Consider the following 22,390-nt stretch of genomic DNA (forward strand, 5'->3'; position numbering starts at 1 on the left):
GCAGTTTTGCCGGAGGTAGACAGGAAGTGAGATCTCAGGAAGGACCTCTAGCCTGGGGAACAGAGGAAGTTTTCCACTGCTGGAAGCCAGGTACCTGGACCCTCACTCCAGGCAGGGTCTGACTACAACTCCTGGGGAAAGCCCTCCCGCCCACAGGGGTCTGACAGGCTGAGCATTTCTGGAAGTCTTTGGGAGCTACTGTGTCGCAGAAGGCAGCCAGGACAATGGGGCCCTGTCTCTCTCTGCACAGGAGACAGGCTCACAGACAGAGCCTCAGGACTGGGACAAAGGCCCCAGTGAGGTCAGGGCAGTGTGCGGGAGTCGGAGTGGGAGAGCGGGAGAGGAATGGGGAAGTGGGATGTGGGTCAGAGCAGCCTGAGCAAAGCCGGGGACTCTGGTGGATGGAGGACCTCTGGAAAACCCACTTCCCTGGGCTCTCAGGCCCATTCTCAACGCGCAAGCCCCTAATCTAGGCTGGGCCTCCTCTCTCCACATAGACCCAGACATTCTCTGACTTTCCTCAACCCCAGGGAGAAGGAAACCCTGTGGAGGGACCCCATTTTAGACATGTGGGAAGGTGGCTGGGAGCTTAACCACATATCCAGGAGCTTGGCAAGGGTGGGCACATGGTCAGCTGTCTGCTGTGTCCTGGAGGCAGAGGTCGATACAGGTGGGCCCCTATTCTAGCTGCCCAAAGAGATGGGGCTGACACTCCATGAGGGGCCAAGTCCCCCTATTCAAGCCAAGAGAGGCCATACACACACACACACTGGTCCAGGGGTTACCTTCTGTACAGGGTGCTGAGTCATCCCTAGACCAGCTCTCCCTTCCCCAGGAAGCCCAACAAAGCCAGGAGAAGGCTTCCGTTTCCGGCAGCCCTGCCCAAGCAGCTCAGCAGGTGTCAGGGGAAGAAGGGGGAGGATTCTCACTCCAGCCCTATATCTACCTCTGGAACCCTCTTCATCCACCGATCAGTGATGGTGGATCCCTGCCTACTGCTGTCCGGGAGATTCAGAGAGAAAGCTGATGAAAAGGCTGGGAAACCAGACCCTCCCAGCGCACCACCAGGGTCTCTCGGGCAAATCCAACCCGCTACCTAAACTCTGTCCCTGTGAGGATATGTTTCTCAGACCACCTCCCTTAAGGACAGACACTGCCCCTTCCTCAGCCTTCTCTTTTCAGACCCCATCTTCAAAGGCCCACTTTGGTCTTGATCCACTTACAATTCCAGCTTAATGCTCTTGACCTCCCTAACAGTGCAGTGAGTGGGCAACTGCAGGGTAGTACAGGATAAAGTGGGGTTCTGCTCTGGCCCCAGGATCATCCTCCCAGCAGCTCCATAAGGAACAGCCCCGCTCCCTAACCACGCTAGGCTGGGTCATGTGGGGAGGGCAGAAGCTGGGACAGGAGAGCCTGGGGCAAAGAGAGGAATGGGGTGCTTGGTGGTAGGTAGGTCTGGGAGGTCAGGGCTGGTGTCTCAGAGATCAGCTGGTTTGGGGTTTACATACCTGGAGAAGGCCCAGCTAGGCAGGAATGGCCTGGGAGCCCCTAGCTGCCCCAAATAAGCACTTGTCTTCCTCTGTCCCCTCTCTTTTGTCTGGGTCTCTTCATATCGCCCTCTCTACACTTCTTGCTCCTCTGGATCTGTCTCTCTGTCCTTTAGTTTTATCAGGTTTTACTGACTTCTACAAAAGAGAATAAGAAATGCCTGTTTGTGTGAATGTGGTGCAACAGTGGGCACAAGCAGAAGTGTGTACACATGACAGTTTGCACACGTGTATTGAGTGTGGCCAAGTGTGGTTAAGTGTGAGGAACTGCAGCAATAAGATTCACCCCCAGCAGGAAGACAGACGGCATCCTGACACACACTTTCACCAGGAGGCACCAGAAGGCACAATTCGGTGCCCTGCCCTGAGGCACACACACACAGCCGGTCATTCTCTCTTCAGCGTTCAGAGAATGACCTCATCATCTCAGTCTCCGCTGACTCACAGACCCCAGGGCCAGCTCAGCCTGGCCGGAAGTCCTACCCTCCCCCTGTCCCTAGCCCCGCAGCCAGCCACCCCGCTTCTCTTCCCCGGGCGCTCCTCAGAAAGACAGATCCCCGGCGCCCCCTGGCGGTATCCTGAGACTCCTACAGGCCGGCTCCACCCACGCACGCGCACACAGGCCCGTTCAGGCAGCGCCATCTGCTGGCCACAACCTATGGGCCTCGCAGGTCATTCCCCAGAGCCCTGCCTGCCGCAGGGCTGGGGAATCTCTTCTCTGCCCTTGTTTCCTTGTTCCTGCATCTCTCCTTCTGCTGGAATAGGCCTGCTTGAAGTGTAACCCCCTTCATTCCCTTCACGCTCGTACTCCCTGAGAGAACACTCCCCTCTAGAACCTCAGAATGGGGACACCAGGCACCCACCTCTCTGTCTTCCTCTCTGAACCCTCAGCCCCTTTCTCCCCAGACTGAACTTCTCCAGCCTGCTTTACTGGACACTCTGGGCACTCCAGCTTCCTCCAAATATCCTTATGCTGTTTTCCAACCCCTGTGTTTCATTCATTCCATAAACACTGGACTATTCCGTGCCATGAACTCATATCCACTGACATCTTGACTTCACTGACCTTCAGAAACTAGTAAACACAGAAGGTCCATATATCCTGTGAGGCCCGGCCCAACTCCACTTTTTTTCTGTCTCTTTCACACACACACACACATACACACACAGGCATCAGACTTGCTTGGGCTCAAACGCAGCTTTATTTTCTGCTTGTTTTACAGGTACCCCATCCTGCAAACCCATTCTCTTGGGAAACTGAGAATGAGTGGGCACTGGGGCCCCCAGGGGAATGGACGGGACAGGATGGCTGGCAAGGAGTGGGCAGCTGAGGCACTTAGAGACCCACTCAAGGCCCTGAGGGATAAACCTGAGGCCCAGAATAGGAGTGAGCGGGCCTAAGGCAGGACTGGAGATGCCCCGATATTGATGTCACCGAAAAAGCCAAAGGAATTGTTCGCCAACCCAGTATTTCCCAGAAACCCCTGCAGGAACTGCCCTGTGGAGTTCAGCTCTGCCCCTCTCGGGCTGTCACCCCCCGGGGGGAACAGCATGGGTCTTGGTGGGCTGGTGGCAGAGGGCAGTGCCGCCAGGGGCCTTGCCCTTTAGGGACCTGGAGCAGGATTGGGAGGGGGGTTCAGCCGTGCCTTCCAGTGCCCCACGAGCCTCCTCTGACGTCCTCCTGGGGTCTCTATTGGGCGCAGAGCTCGAGCCTGGGAAAGACACACACTCACCCTCCACCCTTGGGCTCCTCGTCTCTTCTCTTCTCAGGGTCGGCCCTCTGGTGTTCTTGTTCCTTGACCTTTAGTCTCATCAAAATACTTTCCCTGGCTCAGCCGTTAAGAGCCCAGACTGTGGCTGCATATTCTCAGACAGCAGCACTGAAGGGGACCCCGAGAGCATTCAGCCCACCTCCTCTGTGCCCCAGAGAGGGGTAGTGGTAACTCCAAGTTTACCTAGCCAGTGATGGACAGAGCTAGGACTGGAGCCCAAGGCTATGTGGGCTAGTGTCCCCCACCTCTCTCCTCCTGGCACTCACAGGCCTGCGGGGCACACAGGAGATCTGGGGGGGTGCCCAGCGACCATCCTCCTGGCAGCGGATCAGTGGTAGGTTGCGCTGGGTCAGCCCCTCCCGGCAGCGGTATCGAAGCACTGTGTCGACTTCATAGCGCAGCCGTGGGCGGCCAAATACTTCAGCCAGGGGCAGCTCTGGTGGGGGCCCGCAGGACACTGCCGGGAGAACACAGTCAGGAACTGGAAGCCTGGCTCGAACAGTTCCCAGAACTGGGATGAAGGAGGAGAGGAGCAGGCCACAACCTGACAGACAGACAGCAGGCGGCAGAGGAGCTGCCCTGGGGGCTCAGGGGTAAGGAATCTGCTGCCCTGCAGGAGACATGGGTTTGATCCCTAATCTGGGAAGGTCCCAAATGCTGCGGAGCGACCAAGTTCTCCACAACTACTAAGCCTGTGCTGCAGAACCCAGGCGCTGCAGCTGCTGAAGCCGAGTGCCAAGAGCCTGAGCTTCTCAGCAAGAGAAGCCACTACAACGCTCTTGCACTGCCAGTAGAGAGGAGCCCCCCTCACAGCAACTAGAGAAAAGCCGGCACAGCAACAGAGACCCAGCACAGCCAAAAATAAATAAAATAACAAAGTCCTTTAGAAGAGCAGGGCGCCTAGTGAACCCGTCTAATTTGTGAGCCCACGCTCACAGCCCCGGGCACATTTCTGATTCCTCTGCGTAGTTCTGCTCTCTCCTGCACACACAGCAGTCCCAGGGTTCCCCGGCCCCCCCCTTCCCCTTGCCTGCCCTCACCCAGCCCCATCTTGCAGGTGTAGGACAGGTGGTAGTTGCAGGGAACATCACTCCATTGTCCCTGATCGTGCCACACCATAACCACGCAGTTCTCTCCGGACAGGAAGTAGCTGTCTGGCTGCCCAGGGTTCCAGTTCTCATAGAGCTGGGAGGGTGGGGGGAGGATGGAGGCGGTAGTGAGGAGCTCCAGCACCAGGAGCACGGGGAGGAATGGGCCTGGAGGACTGGAGGAGACGGAGGTCGAGGACGGGAGGGAAGGCTTGCGGGATGGGGAGTACGGGATCCCGAAGGAAGAAGATGTCAGGGGATTTGGGGGTAGGGGTAATGGGAACCAGATGAGAAGAAAGGAGAAGGGGACAGAAGGAAGAAGGGCCAGGAAGAGGGAAAGGTAAAGGGCCAGGAGAAGGAGAGGGAGAGATGGGGGTCACTGGGGGTAGAAGGTAGAAGTGCTTCGAAGAAAAGACCTAGACCACGTGAGGGGCGGTCGGAACCTCTCACCAGGGGGACGCCATCTGACCACAGGAAATCCCCTTCGATGGTCCTGTCATTGAGCCCGATCCACTGGTACTCCCGGTATCGATCTGGGGAACAACCGCAGAGGAGACCAAAGTGTGCAGTGAGCTTCGCTGCCAGCAGAGGGCGGCCATTCCCCGTCACCGAGCGGTCTGTGGGCGCTCGCGGGGCAAGTCCCCTCAGCCCCAAATGCACGCTTCCCGGTATCCTTATTTCTCCCTCCAACCTCTGCACACGGGTAGGAAGAAAACAGGGGCGTAGGGGTGAGGGAAGAGGGAAAATATCACTAGGTCTAGAAAAGGGAAACTCTGGAAAATGTAAAAACTTTCAATAGCGTCGGAGTCGGGGAGAGTAGATGGAGGCAGGAGCGCCAGGGGGGTGGGGAGCGATTATAAACGAGCCCCCAAGGAACCACCAGGCTTATGCAGGTGTATTATCTGGGTGTTTCTCAGCCCTGCCCTGCCTGAAGCCCCACTGCCCAGGTGTGGAGTGGGAAGGAGGGAGACGGGAAGGAAAAGTGAATGAATGAATGAATGAATGAGGTAAACCAAGTAATGAGTACCTGAATTAAAGTATAAGGGGGTTAATTAACACACTCTCTAACTGACTGACTGATGAGTGAGTGAATGTGTGGCTGAGAGGACAGGTGACGAGGGGTCGCCTCCCTCCCTGTCCCCAGCCCACTGTTGATGAAGTCCTGTTCCTCTGGCGTGCTGATGCTGGCGAGATGCGCGCCGTACATCCGGCACTTGTTCTCTGCCTCCTCCCAGCTCCTTCGGGTAGAAAAGTGCTTGTAGCAGGCGCCCTGGAAGGCGTCCCAACCGGGGCTGCAGAAGTGGAGGCCTGGGATACAGAGGAGCAGGCAGCTTAGGGGGGAGGACCCCAGAACTCTGAGAGGCTGGGTCCCCAGACAGGAAGACTGGGCTCCTCCCACCGCCGCAGGCCGAGGGGGCGGGACTGAGGGCAGGAGGGCGGCGCCCGAGAGCGAGCTGGGAAGGAGCAGCTAGGAGCTGGCGGGGCCCTCGTGGAGGGCGGCCCTGATGCCCTCCTTCTCTGCAGGGAAGAGACCAGGGTGAAGGCTGGAGTCCCGACCTGGGTCTCCGCCATCCTCCATCCGAAAGAAAAGCCGAACCTTCCTCTCCTCCCAGGAGAATGGAAACCGACAAGTACTGACTGTGCCTGCCAAATTCCAGGCTCACAGACTCCCCGAGAGAGTCATTTTTGGTTCCACTTAACAGATAAGGAACTTAAGGGTAGGCCTCAGAGAAGTTATGTGATTTGTCTAAAATGATAATTCATTATCTGCGTTTCCACTGCAGGAGGCCTGAGTTCATCCCGGGTAGGGAATGTCCAAGAGCAAGGACAACAAATGGAGGTTCATTAGTGACAAGGCCAAAGGGAGGCCCCTTCCCCCTCCGCCCCCCTCTCCCAGAATTAGCGCACTGTGGCAGGGCCTAGGCTCCAGATCTCCCCCAACCACAGCCCCTCAACACACTCACCAACATCGCACAGGTCCCCCCCATAGCCAGGCAAACACAGGCAGCGGACCCCCTCCTCCTCCTCCAAGCATGTCCCGCCATTGTGGCAGGGGCTGGGGACACAGTCACCTGAGGGGGGAGAGAAGTGAGGTGGGGGGCAGGGGAGCGCAGCTCTGCAGCCAGCCCTCCAGCCCCGACTGCCTCATCCTGGGGGCTATCACAGCATCCTCCGTGTTCCCCCTGAAGCCTGAGTTCTGGGTTTCTCCTCTCGTCACTGCCCCCTATTTCAGCACTGGCTCAGTCCTATGCTGGTCATTGTCATGTCTGCCAGTGTGGGCCATATCAGGGACCAAGGGGATGTGTCCAGGAAAGCAGTCAGGATATAACTCCACCAAGGGGAAAGATATTGGGCTATCAGTCATGCATCCTGGACTTTCACCTAGCTTCTGACCCTGCTGGGTGACGTTGAGATGGTCACTTTACTTCTCTAGGTCTAGAGTTTAGTCCCCCACCCCCGTCATTGTGCCAGGTCTTAGCCTGATTCTGTGTAGTCTAGATAGGCTGGGTGGAGCTGAAGGAGAGGAGAGTCACCATAGGAACAGTGAGTTGTGACCTGCCCTTTACTGCTTCTGAGACCTGATACTGGGGTGGTCCAGGAGGGAGCCAACCCTCCCTCCTGCTGTCCATTGGGCAGAGTCAGGCCCAGAAGCTGTTGGGGGAAGATCCAATGTACTTCCCTCACTCTATGCCCTCTCTTTCCCCACTACCCCCAACCCATCCCAGGAATGGACCTTAGTAACTCCCCCTATCCTGCAACACTGACTCCACACATTCTCTCAACATCATCCAACCTCTTTGCCTCCCCTCTTATTGCTTCAGACTCTCCCCCCTCACCAGGCTCCCCTTTCCCCCTCCACTTGGGGCCTCCTGAAGGTTCCCCCAGCCTAGAAACCCCTTCAACTCCTTCCTTCTGGTTCCCTCTCCTCCAGGCAGTCTTCTTGGACTAACACACTACCCTGAAGGCCTGCAATCTGTTATCTAGGTCCAGCTCCATCTGGCTAGGCCATCTGCCTCTTTTTCTGGACTCTCTCTCTGGATGCTGGGTGGCTGCCCCTACACTGGGCCTGGGTGCTGAGGGGGCTGACAAATTCTACTGCTTTCTGTTCCAGATGACCGGGAGACGATGACCTCACAGACTGACAGGACAGGTCAGGGTTCTCAGCCCAGCTTGGGGCGGGACCTTCAGACCATGCCATCCACTCTTAGTGGCCAAGGCCAGTGCCCACAATGCTTCACTCTGGCCTGAGATCCCACTGCCTGGTGGGGATCAGAGCAGAGGTGGGGGGAGGAGAAGCTGGAGTTGGTTCAAAGAATTTTTCTGGGATGACCGAGCTGTTTTGGGTAAAATGAATCAGCTGTTCCAGCACCACTCCCCCTGTCATCACCTCTTCTGCCAACAGTTTCTTCCAATCTGGTGTTGCTGCCTCCCAAGGCAAAGCAAGGAGGGGAGGTGTTTTACTTAACTCTTTAAGCACCAGGTCCTACAGAAGGTAGGAGTCCTGAACTCCCTTTCATTCCTCACACTTTCCTGCTCCCCCTGTGGTCCTCTCTGCCCAACCCTCCAATCCTGGTGGACAAAGACTCTCAAACTTGGTCTGTGGAGTCCCATCCAAGCCAAAGTTCCCTCTCCCTGGCTGTGAGTGGCAGAACCTGACCAGGAGGGGAGGCTGTGTTGGTGGTGAAGAACTTCTCAAGACTTTCTGGTATTCCCACCCCCCCACCCCTTTTGGATCAACTCTTATACACACTCAGAAAGTTCTCCCTGCCTTCCTGCTGCAATAATGGGCTGGAGGACCACTCACTCATCCCCCATATGGGGTAACTAAGACACCAGAGATACTTCCAGTGGTGCTCCTCTCCCACCAAAGCCCCTTCCAACCCAATGCAGCACTGAACTCCAAGGCCAGCTGGGCAGGGAGCCAGTAGTCAAAATGCATGAGCCCAGGTGTGATGCAAAGACCCTGAGCCCACCCTGGACCATCTATAACAGTGGCCCTGGGACTAGGAGGATCCCAGCCTTCTCCAGAGATCTCAGTGTGGAAATTCAGCCTTCACTGAATAGGTAGGGCTTCTTGCTCTCAGACCCCAAAACCTACCTTCCCATTCCCCCTCCCTCCACACTTTCCATCTTCCCCTGCTGATTTGTGTCTTCTCCAGTATTAGCAACTTTGAGATCCTTTGGGTTCAGGGAGGGTAAAATAGGGGGTGAGGGTAGTCATTAGCACAGGGGTTAGTGGAGGAGGGAGAGATCATGGGCATGAAAGTGAGACCCTAACCCCCTGTGGATGTTTGCGGGAGGGGGACAGGCTCTTGGGGCACCTGGATGCCAGGGAATGGCCTCCACGCTAGGATGGACTCTGTCTGTCAGTACTCTGTGCATGGCTCTAGGTGGGAGCCATGAGAATGGGTCAGAAATGAATACAAAGGGACATATACACACTCAAGCGTGCACACGCACACACACACATGCACACACTCCGGGCTGCAGAGGTTTCTCCCTGTCAGAAGTGAGGGACTACAACTCCCAGCACTCCCACAGACTGACAAAGACTTCTCTGGGGTAACGTGTATAGTCAGATTTGGGATTCAGGAGACAGGAAGGAAGGCAGAGACAAGCCTGAGGAGAGCATGAAGGAACAGCAAGGGGCTGTTAGACCACTAGGACAGGAAAGGGTGCAGGCTGAAGATGGAAAAGGAAGAGGCACAGAGACACACAAAGACCCAGGGAGAGAGACAGAGAGACAGAGATGGAACCACAGGAAGCACCAAAGAGCTACCCAGCACACAAATCCATGGGATGAAAGGGGCGAACAGCTGGGGTTGGAGACAGGGTGCCAGAGTTTTGGTTATAAAGCAGTTTAATAGAGATTTATTTCCAAGGCTTGTTTCCATGAAACAGTTGAAAAAAGTACTTCATAGAAGTAGTTGCTTAAGGCTCTGTGGGGATAAGGGCTCTCCTGGACCCCAAAGGTTGAGGGGTGGGAACGGGACTGCAGGCTTCCCTGATACCAGTGGGAGGCAGCTGAAGGGGAGAGGCATACAGGACAGGGAGGAAGCAGCAGGGGATGGGCCTGGGCCTTGAAGAATGCAAAAGGCTACGGGAACTCCCACTGAACAAGGCTGCTCTGTGAGGTCAGTGAGATGTGAGTCACAGGTAGAGAACTGAAGCTAGGAAAAAGTTCCAGGTGGTTGGTGGTGGGGCTGGGGGTCACAGTGAGGCTTTCAGAAACAGGGAGAGGTCACAGGGTGGGAGTCACGGAGTTGGGGGTTATAGGGTGAGAAGTCAGAGAGCTGGGATGGTAGTCACAAAGTGGGGCATCCAGGATCGGAAGCCTGCAGGTAGAGGTGGGTAGGAGAATGAAGGCAAAGGACGAGAGTCTGGGGCAATGGCGGGTTAAAGGACTATGGGTCAGGTGATCCAGAGCTGCAGGGGGAGGAAGAGGAGGAGGAGAAGGAGGGAGGCTGAGCCTTGGGCAGAGTTACCTGATGAGGGGGCCACGGCCACTCCACCACGGCTGGCACTGTCAGTGGGCAGCACCGGCTGGGCACGCACTGAAGTCCCTGCTGGGACAGTTCTTCTGGAATTCTCTTCAGAGGGGGTCTCCAGGTCCCTGGTATCCCCAGGGGCCTGTGTGGCTGGAAGCAGGGAAGGGGTATCCTCGGAGCTTCCTGCCTCCTCACTCTCTCCTCGAGGGGCCCCAGAGAGCTCAGGACCCCCTGTCTCCTCCTCTATCTCTCTTGCCCTGACCGGAGTGGAAGGTGGGGGGGATGCCAGGTTCCCCTCCCTAGGAGTGGGCAGGGTCTTGGTGGGTGGTCCAAGGACCCTTGGAGGCCTGGGAGCCTCTGGCTCATCATACGGGGGTGGTGATGCACCAGGCTGCAGGCCAGCCCTCACTGGAGGGGATGCCTGGGTGAGTGACTCCTCTGGAGCCGGCTCAGTGGGGAGAGGGGCCTCTGGGTCCAGGCTGCTGAGCTCACTGGGCCAGGCCCACAGGGCCTCATCCTCCACCTCGTCCTCTTCCTCTTCCTCTTCTTTCTCTTCTTCACCCCTGTATTTCTCTTCTTGCTCCAACACCTTGCCTTCCTCTTCTGAGGACCCCAGCGGAGGCACAATGGACTGGGTTTCGAATTCTAGGCAAAGCACAGATGATTCAGCACCAGGGACAGCACCCGCCAGAGGACAGGAAGAAGGAAGGGGATGCGGGGAGAGAAGTGGGGCTGGGGAGGGTGAGCCCTGGGGGAGAGGCGAGAGGCTGCCCTGGGGAGGAACTGCCTTTGCTCTGAACCAGAAGAATTTCAACCGGAGTTGCAATATTGAGGCAACACTTGAGAAGGCTCTGTGGGGTGTCATCAGTCCTGGAAAACCTGGTGGTTGCATCTCCCTCTACCAGTCTGTTAAAATTCTGTTTATTTTAGATAGATGATGGGGAGGACGGACCAAAGAAAGGAGATCCTTCTTTCCCAAAGGGCAGCTCCTTAGTCCAAGCATCTCCAGACCTAGCTATTTGGGAGAGGGCTTTGCTGGAAAGGCAAAGTTTGGGAGAGGGGACAAGGGGCAGTGCCTTGCACTACTGCGCTGTTGAGAGGGCAGGGCCACGGTGGTGACAACCCCGGCCCCAGCCCAGGCTGGCCCCTTCTACCTCTAACTTCTTCCAGGTGAAGACACCCCCAGGATGAGAGCTTTGAGTTACCCAGGAGGGTTCTAGGGGCCTCGGCTGGGTCTTCTGGAGTGAAGCTTCCACCACCTCCATCCTCTATGACGGGCATGGAGTAGATGGCTCCTCGGGACTCGCTTTCCACAGCTTCCTGGGGCAGCTTCAGTTCCTCCAGGGTCTCAGTCACTGTGACAATGGCTTCCAGTGCATCAGAGGCCAGGTCAGAGGCTGGGTTGGTGGCCTCAGGGATGGCAGAAGGCTGGGCAGGGTCTGTGGCAGAAGGAAAGTGCCAATGGGAGGTGAGAGAGGTGGCTCTCCCCCCAACTCATGCCTGCGTGTGAGGGCTCTGGGTTAGACTCAGAGATCATGGAATTCTCTTAATTCTCTCTCATCCTCTCTGTGGAGCACTCATGGGGCCCAGGGAGCACTCCAGGACTTCATCACTCATTCCTCAAGCATTAATCAAGTGTCCAGTATGTACCACGCCAAGCAATCTCCTGGGCACTGAGGACAGAGTGCAGAGCCAAATAGCATGATTCCTGTCCCTACAGAATGTATTATATTCTAGATACAGATAAGCAAATAAACATACATTATAATTTTACCATCTAAAGAACAATTAAGCAGAGTTAGGAGATTGGAAGTACTACTTTAGATAGACTGGTAAAGAAAGGCTCAGGAGAGAAGTCATCCCTTGGAGACAGAATGATGAACAGAATGGCCTCAGCACTTTGGGACCCTGGGTTTGGGGCAAGATGTGAGGGATCCCAGTCATTCTAAGACTTCAGAAATGGACAGGGACAGGCTGCCATCACCACAGGAGAGCTGAAGGATAGAGAATTCCACAGGAAAGACATTCCACCATCACCACCAGACAATCTCAGTGTTGGGGCAAAAGGGCAAAGGATGAGCAGACCTATCATTTCAGGATCTGCTCTCTTCAAATAACCAGAGTTTTAGAATGAATTGACTTGTCCCTGGGGAAGGGAACCAAGAGCAGAAAACCAATGAAGGGAAGGTGGAATTGGGCTAAGAAAAGCCCTGGGGGCTGTCCTTGCTCAGCCAGACAGGATAGGACAGCATGTCCTGCCTGCCTTTGTCACCTGCTCATACCAGACAAGCAAACCTGTGCCCTAGGCTGCTTCTGTCCCCACCTGCTCCCCACTCTAATCATCCTCTTCCCTAGCCCCTTTCCTGATTCAGTTCCTCCTTCCAATTCTTCCCAGAACAGTGCTTGGCACATAATTATAATCAGTGTTAGAAGTGTTAGCTACTATTATTATAATTATCATCATCACCATTATCCAGGTTCCAGTAAGCCTATTCAGGTGGACCTGTCTTCCTGCGGACTTGACTTCCCTACTCCGCCCAGCCTCAGGCCAAAGCTGTCTGGAGATCAGTCGCAGTGGAAGTAAAGCTTTTCTCCCAGTCTTTCCTCATGCTGGGAGTGAGACATCTTGTTTTCAGTCAGACTGGGGGCTCCCATGGCAGAAGTTGCATCTTCCTCCTTCAGACTGGGGGCTCCCTGAGGGTAAAGACTGTTTCTTCTCCCTCCATTTCTGCCTCCAGCCCTGTACCAGTACTACTGAAGGCTCCCAGCTGGGGCAAGGCTCAGATCTCCATGGCAATGCCTCCCTGACTGTCAGTCACCCTTGGCCTGGGCCCTGGGCCTCTCCTCCAGCTCTCAATATAAGACGTGGGCAGGAAGCCGTCTCTACCCAACGGTCCTTAAGGATCTGCTCCCTGTGAGGGGTGGGGGATTACGTCTGTCCATCAATATTTGGTGTTAAAGAGTTGATACCTTCAAGCTCAAGCTGAAGGCTCTGGAGGATTTTTGGTTAACTGAAGTGGATCATTCCTTGGATTCAGAGAATGTTGGTCATCTCTGCTCTGTTCATGAGCTGACCAGAGATGGAGATATAATTGGCAGCCCAATAGGGGAGAGGCAGTATTGCAACAGAAAGACCAAGGCAAGAACTGCTGATGTGGGAGCAGTTTAGGCAATGCGGAGAGGTAAGCCCTCCTTGAGGCCACACAGACCAAGTCAGGGAGCACAACCCGAGTTAGAGAGCACCACCCACAGCACCATGAGGCAAACGGCAAAGACCCAAGGGAAACCGGTCAGGGCTGGGGTGGAACTGGAGGGCTCGACTCTGCCTGCCTGAGATTGGTCTCAGCCTCTGCAAGGGAGTGGGCTCACCTCGGAAGCAGTAGACATTGAAGCGGCTGTGCTTGTTGGGGAAGCCGGTCTGGTTAGGGAAGAGGAAGAGAGTCTTGACACCAGGGAGGCCCCCACCACAGCGCTGGCTGGGGGTGACGATGGGGTAGCGCACACTGCCATCAGCCAGCCAGCCAGGGCTGCAGCGGTCCAGGCCACCATCCCAGGCTGCATATAGCTGGCCGGTGGTTGCAATCTTAGCACCCCGCTCCTGGCAGTATGTCCGCGCCTCCTCCAGGGTCAGCTTGTCTGGAGGGGCACCCAGGAACAGCTCTCCTGGGGAGGAAGAAGAGGCTGGGTTACCAGGAAGGTAGCTCCTTCCACCCAGGGCTCCCACTGGGACTTTGGGCCTCAGTTTCCTCATCTGTGACATGGAGCCCATCGCCCTACTTCATAGGCTCGAAGTCTTGATAGAACCTTAGGATAAATAATACTGCTCAAAGGAACCGGGCTCAACTTCCTCATTCTGCAAAGAAGGAAACTGAGGCTCAAAGATGCTAAAATGTAAAGAGATGTATGGAACCTTCTGGTGGGTCCGACGGTAAAGAACCAGCCTGCAATGCGGGAGATTCGGGTTCGATCCCTGGATCGGGAAGATCCCCCGGAGAAGGGAATGGCAACCCACTCCAGTATTCTTGCTTGGAGAATTCCATGGACAGAGGAGCCTAGTAGGCTATAGTGCATGGGGTCGCAAAGAGTCGGACACGACTGAGCCACTAACACTGATTATCCAGCAAAGAGATGTACAGCAGGTGGCAGCGGAGCCAGACTCAGCCTCCTATCTCAGCCGCCTGTCTGGAGGCTTTGGCCATGAACCTGTCTCTATGACAGTGTTTGGAGGGAGGGACTCTGTTCCCCTCACTCCTGGCTGCACACTTAAATGCAGTATAATAAGGTCTGGCAGAGGCCCAGGAGGACCTAAGGGGAGCCCTGGAGAGGGGTCTCTTCCCCTGAGAACCTCCCACCCCCAATCACCATTTAGTTCTTCAGCATAACAGTAAACATCATAGAGGTCATCTGGGTCGACCACTCCGTAGTTCCGGACCCCAGGGAAGCCATCCATGTCTCCATAACAGGCCTCTCGCGGTGTCTGGATGGGATACCTGGGGCGGAGGTACAAATGTCTTCACAGGAGCCGGCCCGTGGTGACCGCCCCCCCCCCCGCCTCCAATCACATGGCTTTCAGTGCCACCAAGTGTCTTCTCAGCTCTGCAGAAATGCACTCCCGCCAGCACACGGTCCTAACCCGCCCGCCACAGACCAACTTCATCTCCCACTGGCAGGGAGCCCTATATGGCCCGCCTGAGGCAGCAGCCGGCAGCCCCTGGTAGAACCAGAAGCCACAGCCCCCTCAGAAACAACTAGAAGTTCGTGGTCGACAGCCCCGGCACACCTCACGGTCTGGTCGGACAGCCAGCCAGCGTCACACTGTTCATAGCCCCCGAGGTAGGCGGCATAGAGCTGCTCCGGAGTGGCGATTCGGGCTCCGATGCGGGCACAGGCCTCCTGGGCCCCAGCGAAGGAGAAAGCGTAGCGGGCAGAGCCCTCCCGGTAGAGAAAGACGACCCCTGAGGGGCAGAGAGGACCCTGAGGCGGGATCACCCAGCACACTGACTTCCCCTTACCCTCCTTTCACTCCCCTGTAGACAAAGGGTAAAGTCCGGACTGCGCTCACTCTACAGCAGGAGGGACTTAATTTAGGCTGTGGGTAGAATTTTCCTCCACCTGAAGAAAGAAAGGAGGTAAACTCCCTTTCCAGTTCGGTCTGCGCCTTCCCGGTGTCTGCTTCCGCCCCCCACAGTGGGCTCCCCTCCCCCTCTCCGGGAGCCCCTCTCCGTCTCCGACCTCTCACCTTTGACCTTGACCTCCACAGCGTCGCTGCTGTCGTCGATGCCGTGCTGGACCTCGCAGCGGTAAATGCCTGAGTCGTTGGGCCGCAGCTCGCTCAGCACCAGGGAGACGTCGGTGAGTGACGCCGGGTAGGCAGGCAGTGCCACGCGGAACCGGTAGGCCTCGCTCACCTTGACGCGTAGGCCCCGCGCCACTAGCACCTCGGCCTCCCGGCCGCCGGACAGGAAGGTCCACTTAACCCGCGGGGAGCCCTGCGCGGCCCGGCGGCTCGGCGACGGCCGCAGGTAGTGAACGTGGCATGGGATGGTGAGGGCGCCGCCCAGCACGCCCTGCAGCGGCGCGTCGCCCGCGATGCGCACGCGGAAGGCCCTGTCCTCTGTGGACGGGCGGAGCCGGCTGGAACTTCGCGCTGTGGATCTGCCGCGCCCCATCCCGGGGTTTCTAAGCCCCGCCCCAGGATCCCGACGCCCCGCCCTCGGGTTTTCGTAACCCCGCCCCCCAGGAACTCAAGGCTTGGGCCGTGAGTCCTGCAAACTCACCTGTAGGTCCTCCAGGCCCGCCAGGCCCACCCCTCAGGGTCGACAGACCCGTCCACAAAGTCTCTCAGCTAGTTTTGCCCCCAGAGCCTCCCGGTACCACCCTAGGATTCCTGGGCCCCACTCTGGGTCCTTAAACTTCACCCCTGGGTCCTGCAACCCTCTTCTCAAAATTTCCCTAGTCTGTTCCCTTGAGTCCCTTTCTGGATTTCTCCCAGTTCCATCCCTGTTCTGCCTCGCAGCCCCACTCATCGTGCCCGGAGGGTCCCCCATCCTCCACCCTGGAGACGACAGCCTTGTACCTAGTGCCCCACCCCAGCCCTACTCCCCAAATTCCATCACCCTATCAAGGGCCCACAAATCATCCCTGATTTTCAAGTATCCCTGCGTAGGCCCTCCTCCACAGTGCTCCCAGTTCCTCCCTGGTCCCTCGGGGCTGACAGAGGTTGCTTAGGGCTGGACAAGAGGCTCCTTCCTATCACAGGGGAGATGTAGGAGACAAACAGTGACCCTGAGTGGGGTTGCTTACCTGAGCTGTCTCCTTCCAGAGCATCAGCCAAGGCCGCAGGGATCCAGGCCAGAACCAGGGTTGCCAGGAGGGGCAGGAACAGTGGGGCCATGCTGCAGGATGAGGGAGGGACTGGAGGAGGAAAGACGGGGTTAGACCTCAGGATGGGCTTCTGACTCCCCACCGGATCCACATGGATCATACATATCCTGACTCCAGGAGCCCACTGTCCCCACCTCACTATTTATTAACACTACTTCTGATCCCTGTCTCCCCCCAGGGGATTCTTATTCAGAACCAAGACCTGGGTGCTGTCAGCTCACCATGTGACTTCAGGCAAGTTCTTTACTCTCATTAAGCATTTATTTTCTTACTTGTAAAGGAGAACCATTTTTACCACTTCACAGGTTGTGATGAGGATATGTGCTTTGAGAATGCTTTTCATCGAAAAAGAAAAACAACAAAAACAAATAAACCCTGCATAGAGTAAGAGCTCAGTAAATGCTTACGGCATATAGCATAATGGCAGATACTATTATGCTTAGAGTCCCCTCTGTCCTTCCCAGGGCCAGACTTCTTTGAACCCTCCTCCTCCCACAATATCCATCCAACCTTTCCTTCCTATACCTTCCTCCCTGAGTACTCTACCCACCTAGCTTCCTCCAGGAAGAGTTCCTAGACTAAACCCAGGCAATATACAGCTTCTCTCCAGTCTAACCCCTCCTTGACCTCCCCCCTCTACACTGCACCATTACTTATAAGGCAACTCTTCTCTTTACCCCCCAGCATCCTCCACCCCCTCCTCCTTGGCTGCCTTCTCTCTCCTTCCCAGCCTTTCCTTTCTGCCTGGCACGGGCTTTCCCACCGGATCTCCTGGCTCAGAAACCAGCTGGGACAAAGCCCCTGTCTCTGCTAGTCTGGCCTCCATCCAGCCTCTTCCTCCCCCAATTCCAGCACCAGGCTAAGGGGGATGTGTGAGAATAAATGAGAGGGACCATTTCCCATCTGCTCTTGGCCATCAGAAGCTCTAAGAACTCAGACTATTCCTCCGAAGATCTCAAGGCACTTATTACACTCTCATAATGGATGGATGGGGGCGGGACATTGAGAAAGGGGCTCAGAGAGGGATAGGGTTGAAACTGAGTCCCCAGTGAAACCAAGTCAAGTACCAGGCCAGTGTGCCCCAAGGAGGGAAGGCTGCAGAGCCAACTTCATTTTTAATGGTTGGCCTAGCCTCAAAAGAGCATGGAGTCCCAAACTGCCATGGAATAGGCCAGGGGTACAGCAGGAGAGATGAAGGTTAGACTACAAGCAAGACTTCCTAGACATCAGGCTTCTTCCCACCAGCTACTCTCATCTTCCCTGACCAATCAGGCTCTACCCTTGTATATATATCCCATTTCCTGAGGCTGAGCTGATAGGAAATTACCCTCTTCTCCCAGATCCTCCCAAAGATCCCAGATCCTCCTAAGGACACCTCCCCACCACTGTGATCTCCATTTTCCCCAGTGTGGCTGGGCATCATTTCCTTGGGGTCAGAGGTGGGGGTGGAATGGCAGGAGCCAGATACCCAGAGCCTCTCTTTGACCTTTGAGAAGGAAGAGGTTCTTGTTGGGACCCAATCAGAGGATGCTGGGAGCAGCTCTGGGCATGGGAGCACTTGAGAGGACTGCTTTCTGGGGTTGGGGTGGGGACCATTTGGCACGAACAGGCAGTGCCTGCCGGGTGCTTGGGAGACTCTTTTGCCATGCCTTTGAGCTGTGCCAGGTCCTGAGCTAGGCCCCTCTCTGGCGCCTTCCCTCCCCTCTCCCTGGGCTAGAGCTGGAGCTGCTCAGAGCTCTTTGACGGGCGGCCCAGAAACCCATATAGTTGGAGCCACTCTGGGACCAACACCCTAGAACCTCCTTTCAACCCTGTTATGTAGGTGGGGGAAGGAAGGGAGAAAGTCTGAAGCTGATGAGGACCTGGATGCGCTGAATCATGGAGTGTATCCCACCCCTACCTCCAGACTGGGAGTCACTGATTAGCAAGGCCAAGAGGTGGCCCTGATTGTGTGGTTCTCAGGAGCAGAGAGTTCTACACACCTCCCACCCCCTCACCAGTCCCACTAAGCTTGGGCCTCAACCCCTTCCTGGAATAGCTAGGAGTCCTGAGAAAACTTAAGCATCCCCTCTTTTGGTCCCAGACTTAGACTCAGGGATCCAAGCCTTAGTCTCCATCCCACACATCCTCCCATCTCCATTCCATCTTCTCATCCTCCAGAGCTGGACACACCACTCCATCTCTAACCTCAGGAGCTCAGCAGTCTTCCTGTCCCTTCCCCTGATGCCACACCACTCCTCTGCTCCAGCTTCTGGATTTCTGCCCTTGTTTTGAGTTTCCCCAGCTGTTCAGGAAACTTCCCTCATGTTACATTACCATTCCTGTCTGACTATGGCTGTCTATCCCCTCACAGGCTTCATAAACCCAGTCCACAGAGAATCAAGACCAGGCTATGTGTGCTGTATGTGTGCACCCAACGCCCACCATCTCCATGCTGAATGTCCACCGGCTGGCAGTTCAAGGTCTGCCCCAAAGGAACTGAGCTCCAGGGCTCAGCAGTCAGCAGGGATGCACAGGAGGCCAGAACTTTGGTCACCTCAGGAGGGAAGCTTTCTGCTATCCCTTTTGAGGCCATGTGAGGGGCAACAGGAACCTACACAATATCAGCGAGGCCTTAACAGGGCCTACAGGAGTAATTGCAGTTATTGTAAAAAATAGGCCTATTTATTGGAAGCACAACTAATAATATGATTAGCAACATCACCAGCTGAGCTACTGTGTAGTATAAAATCTGAATTGTGGGTGATGCTGTTATCAACGGCGAAGTTAGCCATGACAATATAGGCACTGGTGATACTTGGGGAGGGTCTGTGGGCAACAGTGTCCCTTGATCTCACTGGTATTATCTGGAATAGGAATAACACAGATACTAATGGTGCTAATAAAATTGATGGCAAATCTTAGTCCTGTTAGAACCCAGTGGGCTGAGCTATTCCGATAGGAAGGGAGTATGGAAGTACTTGACGGGGGAGGGGGGTGCTCCCCAGCCCAACAGCAGTGCTAGGAAGGAAAAGAGGAGTGGTAACTGGAGTTCCAACTGACAGTTTCTGACCATCTACCTGAGCCAGGCCTCTTAACTAAATGCTTCCCATGTATGCCTGTTTGCGTGCTAAGTTGCTTCCAGTCCTGTCTGACTCTTTGTGACCCCATGGACTGTAGCCTGCCAGGCTCCTCTGTCCATGGGATTCTCCAGGCAAGAATTTTGGAGTGGGTTGCCATGCCCTCCTCCAGGGGATCTTCCCCACCCAGGGATCGAACCTTTTTCTCTTATGTCTCCTGCATTGGTAGGCGAGTTCTTTACCACTAGTGCCACCTGGGAAGTCTTTTCCATGTATAACCTCAACTTTAGGAAAAATACTCTTTAGGCATTACATCAATGAGGAATCCGAGGTTCAGGGAGGTCAACTAACTTGCCCAAGGTCACTTAGCAAGTAAGTTGGGATTCCATTTCCAGTGGACGCCAGGACCACCCAATACAGAGGCTCCTGTCGGCTGTCGCGCGAGCTACCAGGAGGTACCCCTAGGGTGGCCCGCCTCGGCTTCTCCCGCGCTGCTGCCTGCACCGTGGGTACCCAGTGGCGGGGGAAGAAGGTCGGAAGTCTCGGCCGTGGTGCTGGGACTGGAGCCCGCAGCAGGGAAGACGCGAGAACCCAGAGGGGCGTTCCCATGAGCCCGCGGAGTCGAGGGGGCTGCGGGTTAGACTGCAAGCAGCAATGGGGGTGCCAGCGGCAGAGCTGGAGATGGCAGGATGGCAGCAGGGGCAGCGGGCGCTCCGAGCTGGCCGGCAGCGGACCTCGCCGAGGAGTCAGGGGTCTGCAGGGTGAGTGCGCCGGGGCCGCGGGAGGCAAAGGCTGAGGGGTTGGGGGCGCGGACCACAGGGCAGCCGCCGGGAGCGCCCTTCTCTCTCCCTCCCCTGTCTGGGAGGCCGGGATGCCGTCACACTCACCTACCGGCAGGCAACAGAGGACCGGGGTGGGGGTGCGGCACCCGCGAAGTTTGCCGCCTCCCCTGGGGGTCTCCTCTGGGTCCACGACTCGGTCCTGCAGCTGCAGCCGAGACTGCGGCGGGGACTGCGCGGGCGCGAGGAGAGGCTGGGCCCGCAGGACGCTCGGAAGAGGGCGCCGGGGCCGCCGGGCGCCGCACAAAACCCCCTTTCTTTCCCCCCGCCCCCGCCCCGCCCTTCCTCGAGGCCGCCCCTGCCCCCAGGCTGGGAACGCAGGGGGCTCGGAAAGATCACGCTACCCGCTGCCTTCTCTGCAGCGGTTCCCGGCGGCGGCAGCCGCGAGAGCAAGGACGAGCGAAGTAGGACATCGTCCTGGGGATGAGAATCCGAAGACTTGGAGTAGGGAGGGAGGGAGGGAAGGCAGAAGGGGCGGGCAGGGAGCGCTCGCGATCTACAGGATGATGTTGCAGCTGGAGGGATGGAAGTTAGACTGTCGGAGGGACTTCCCGTTTTTCAGGGGGAGAGGAGGAGGGATTCAGCCAGTAGAGAAAAGGATGAAGGGAGAATGGGAGGGAGGCTTTGCTCCTGGAGAGACATCACACGTATAAGTGGGGGAGGGAATCTCTTTTTTGGAGGCAGGATCAGGTGCAGGTGACCTTAACCACCTCCCTGGAGGAAGCTCTGATTGGGTTTTGTTCTCCGTGATGCTCCCACTCCCTGCACAGAGGAGGAGCTGACTTTGCAGCTGGAGGGATGGAGGTTAGGCAGCAGATTCATGGGTTAAGGAAAGCAAGTCAGGACCTCTCTAGACATGGAGGAGGGGACGTGGCACTGAGCGGACATTACTGGTCATGCAAACCAATGTGCAAAATGCAGGCGTTGCTGGGAGCCCAGAGGGCCCACAGGCCAGAGCTGTCGCTGATGAATGCACAGCCTGGTGCCAGGGGGTGGGCCTTGAGAGCTGCCCAGCGGCTGGGGACTCCTCAGCGCCCAGAATACCAATGACACCCCCTCCACAGCTCCAGAGCCTCTGCTTCCCTCTTCTTTCCCAGGCTCTCTCTCCCCTTCCCTCCTCCCTCCTGGGATTCCAGGCAAAGTCCATGGTACAGACTGTGGGTAGGACAGCCAGATGCCTGGATTCTGTCCCTTGGATACCAGGGATGGCATCGAGGATAGATTGTCAGGGGCTTTGATCCCCACAAACTCCAGCAGCACCTCCAAAATATCCCAAGGAAAGTGGGCTGCCTGTAATGCAAATGCAACCTCAAGGCAGGTCCCTTGCCCATCCAAGTCACTTCTATATGGGATTCTGGACTGTACTCTATTGGATGCCCCAAATGCCCCACTCATCACTGCCTGGGCTGCCATTCTCTGTGCTGTGGACTTGGCTCCAAAGGTCTTGAGAAACTCACAAAACAAATAAACAAAAAACCCTCAAACAGAAAACCCTCCTCTCCAAATCCTTGAGGACCTAAAAGGTATTATTTTAGCCCTTCCCCAGAGACCCATCTCCTGTAGAGACAGGGCAAGAGAACCAGGCCGTAGCGGGTTGTAAGGTCCCTCAGTAAGAGACACACCCCAGGCAGGGATGCAAAACTGATGGGGACACAGCAATGTACCTGGGGAATCTGGGGAGAAAGAAACCTCAGTTCATCCATTTCATTAAACAAATACGAACTGAATGTCCACTATGGACCAGGCACTATTTTAGGTCTTGGGAATGCTGTCCCTTGTTTTCTAGTGGAGAGGAGGGGATCTGAGAAGGCCTCTGGGAACAGATCTGGGCAGCACCTGGGTAGTCCTGGGACCTCCTTTTGCTCTCCTCAGACCTTGCATCCCCGAGCTGAGAGACAGTCTCAGCACTGGTGCCTGCATCCAGCCTAACCCCCACTCAGGCTCATCTCCACATGGGGCTTGTTGGAGCTTGAGCACAGTCAGGCAGAGCCAGGCAACTGAGTGGCTGAAATTCAATCCCGGTGGTGGCTCACATGTAACCACAATTCTTGCCTCGGGGAAACCTGGCTGTGACCAGAGAAGGCAGAGAAAGTGACCTTCCTCGCCACCTACCCTTGTGACTAGAAATGTGGGCACACATTTTGGTGCCCTGGAGGAGTCCAACCTCCAGCAGCACCTGGGCCTGGACAAGGGCTGGAACCAGACAGTCTGT

The 22,390-nt window shown here is 56.2% G+C and overlaps 1 protein-coding gene across 4 annotated transcripts; it reads right to left on the reverse strand.

The window, feature by feature from the left end:
* Positions 1-2,730: 2,730 nt before the first annotated feature.
* Positions 2,731-20,558, reverse strand: BCAN (brevican). 4 transcript variants are annotated; one of them, XM_043453647.1, is made up of 14 exons: positions 20,231-20,535; positions 16,200-16,310; positions 15,136-15,510; positions 14,677-14,851; positions 14,259-14,386; positions 13,266-13,559; positions 11,102-11,335; positions 9,894-10,541; positions 6,372-6,479; positions 5,557-5,715; positions 4,858-4,940; positions 4,360-4,504; positions 3,586-3,776; positions 2,731-3,259 (listed from the first exon to the last, which is right to left on the reverse strand). In XM_043453647.1, exons 2-14 carry the CDS (start codon positions 16,288-16,290, stop codon positions 3,152-3,154), a joined length of 2,739 nt encoding a protein of 912 aa, XP_043309582.1. In that variant the 5' UTR covers positions 16,291-16,310; positions 20,231-20,535; the 3' UTR covers positions 2,731-3,151. The 4 variants fall into 4 exon arrangements, 3 of the variants coding, with proteins under 3 accessions (XP_043309582.1, XP_043309573.1, XP_043309593.1); XM_043453638.1 differs by having other exon boundaries at positions 20,227-20,535; XR_006266679.1 differs by lacking the exon at positions 4,360-4,504 and having other exon boundaries at positions 3,118-3,259; positions 20,227-20,551.
* Positions 20,559-22,390: the final 1,832 nt, after the last annotated feature.

Source organism: Cervus canadensis, chromosome 2, assembly GCF_019320065.1.
Source record: "Cervus canadensis isolate Bull #8, Minnesota chromosome 2, ASM1932006v1, whole genome shotgun sequence".
Lineage (NCBI taxonomy): Eukaryota > Metazoa > Chordata > Mammalia > Artiodactyla > Cervidae > Cervus > Cervus canadensis.

What these genes read in the sequence shown, in the direction of transcription:
- BCAN (XM_043453647.1), bottom strand. Translation starts at nt 16,290, where the DNA reads ATGGCCCCACTGTTCCTGCCCCTCCTGGCAACCCTGGTTCTGGCCTGG. An exon ending in GGGGGACCTGTGCGATGTTG is followed by an intron (nt 5,716 to 6,371) that starts GTGAGTGTGTTG and finishes TCTGTATCCCAG; the next exon opens with GCCTCCACTTCTGCAGCCCC. An exon ending in CCTGTGTGCCCCGCAGGCCT is followed by an intron (nt 3,260 to 3,585) that starts GTGAGTGCCAGG and finishes TGTCTTTCCCAG; the next exon opens with GCTCGAGCTCTGCGCCCAAT.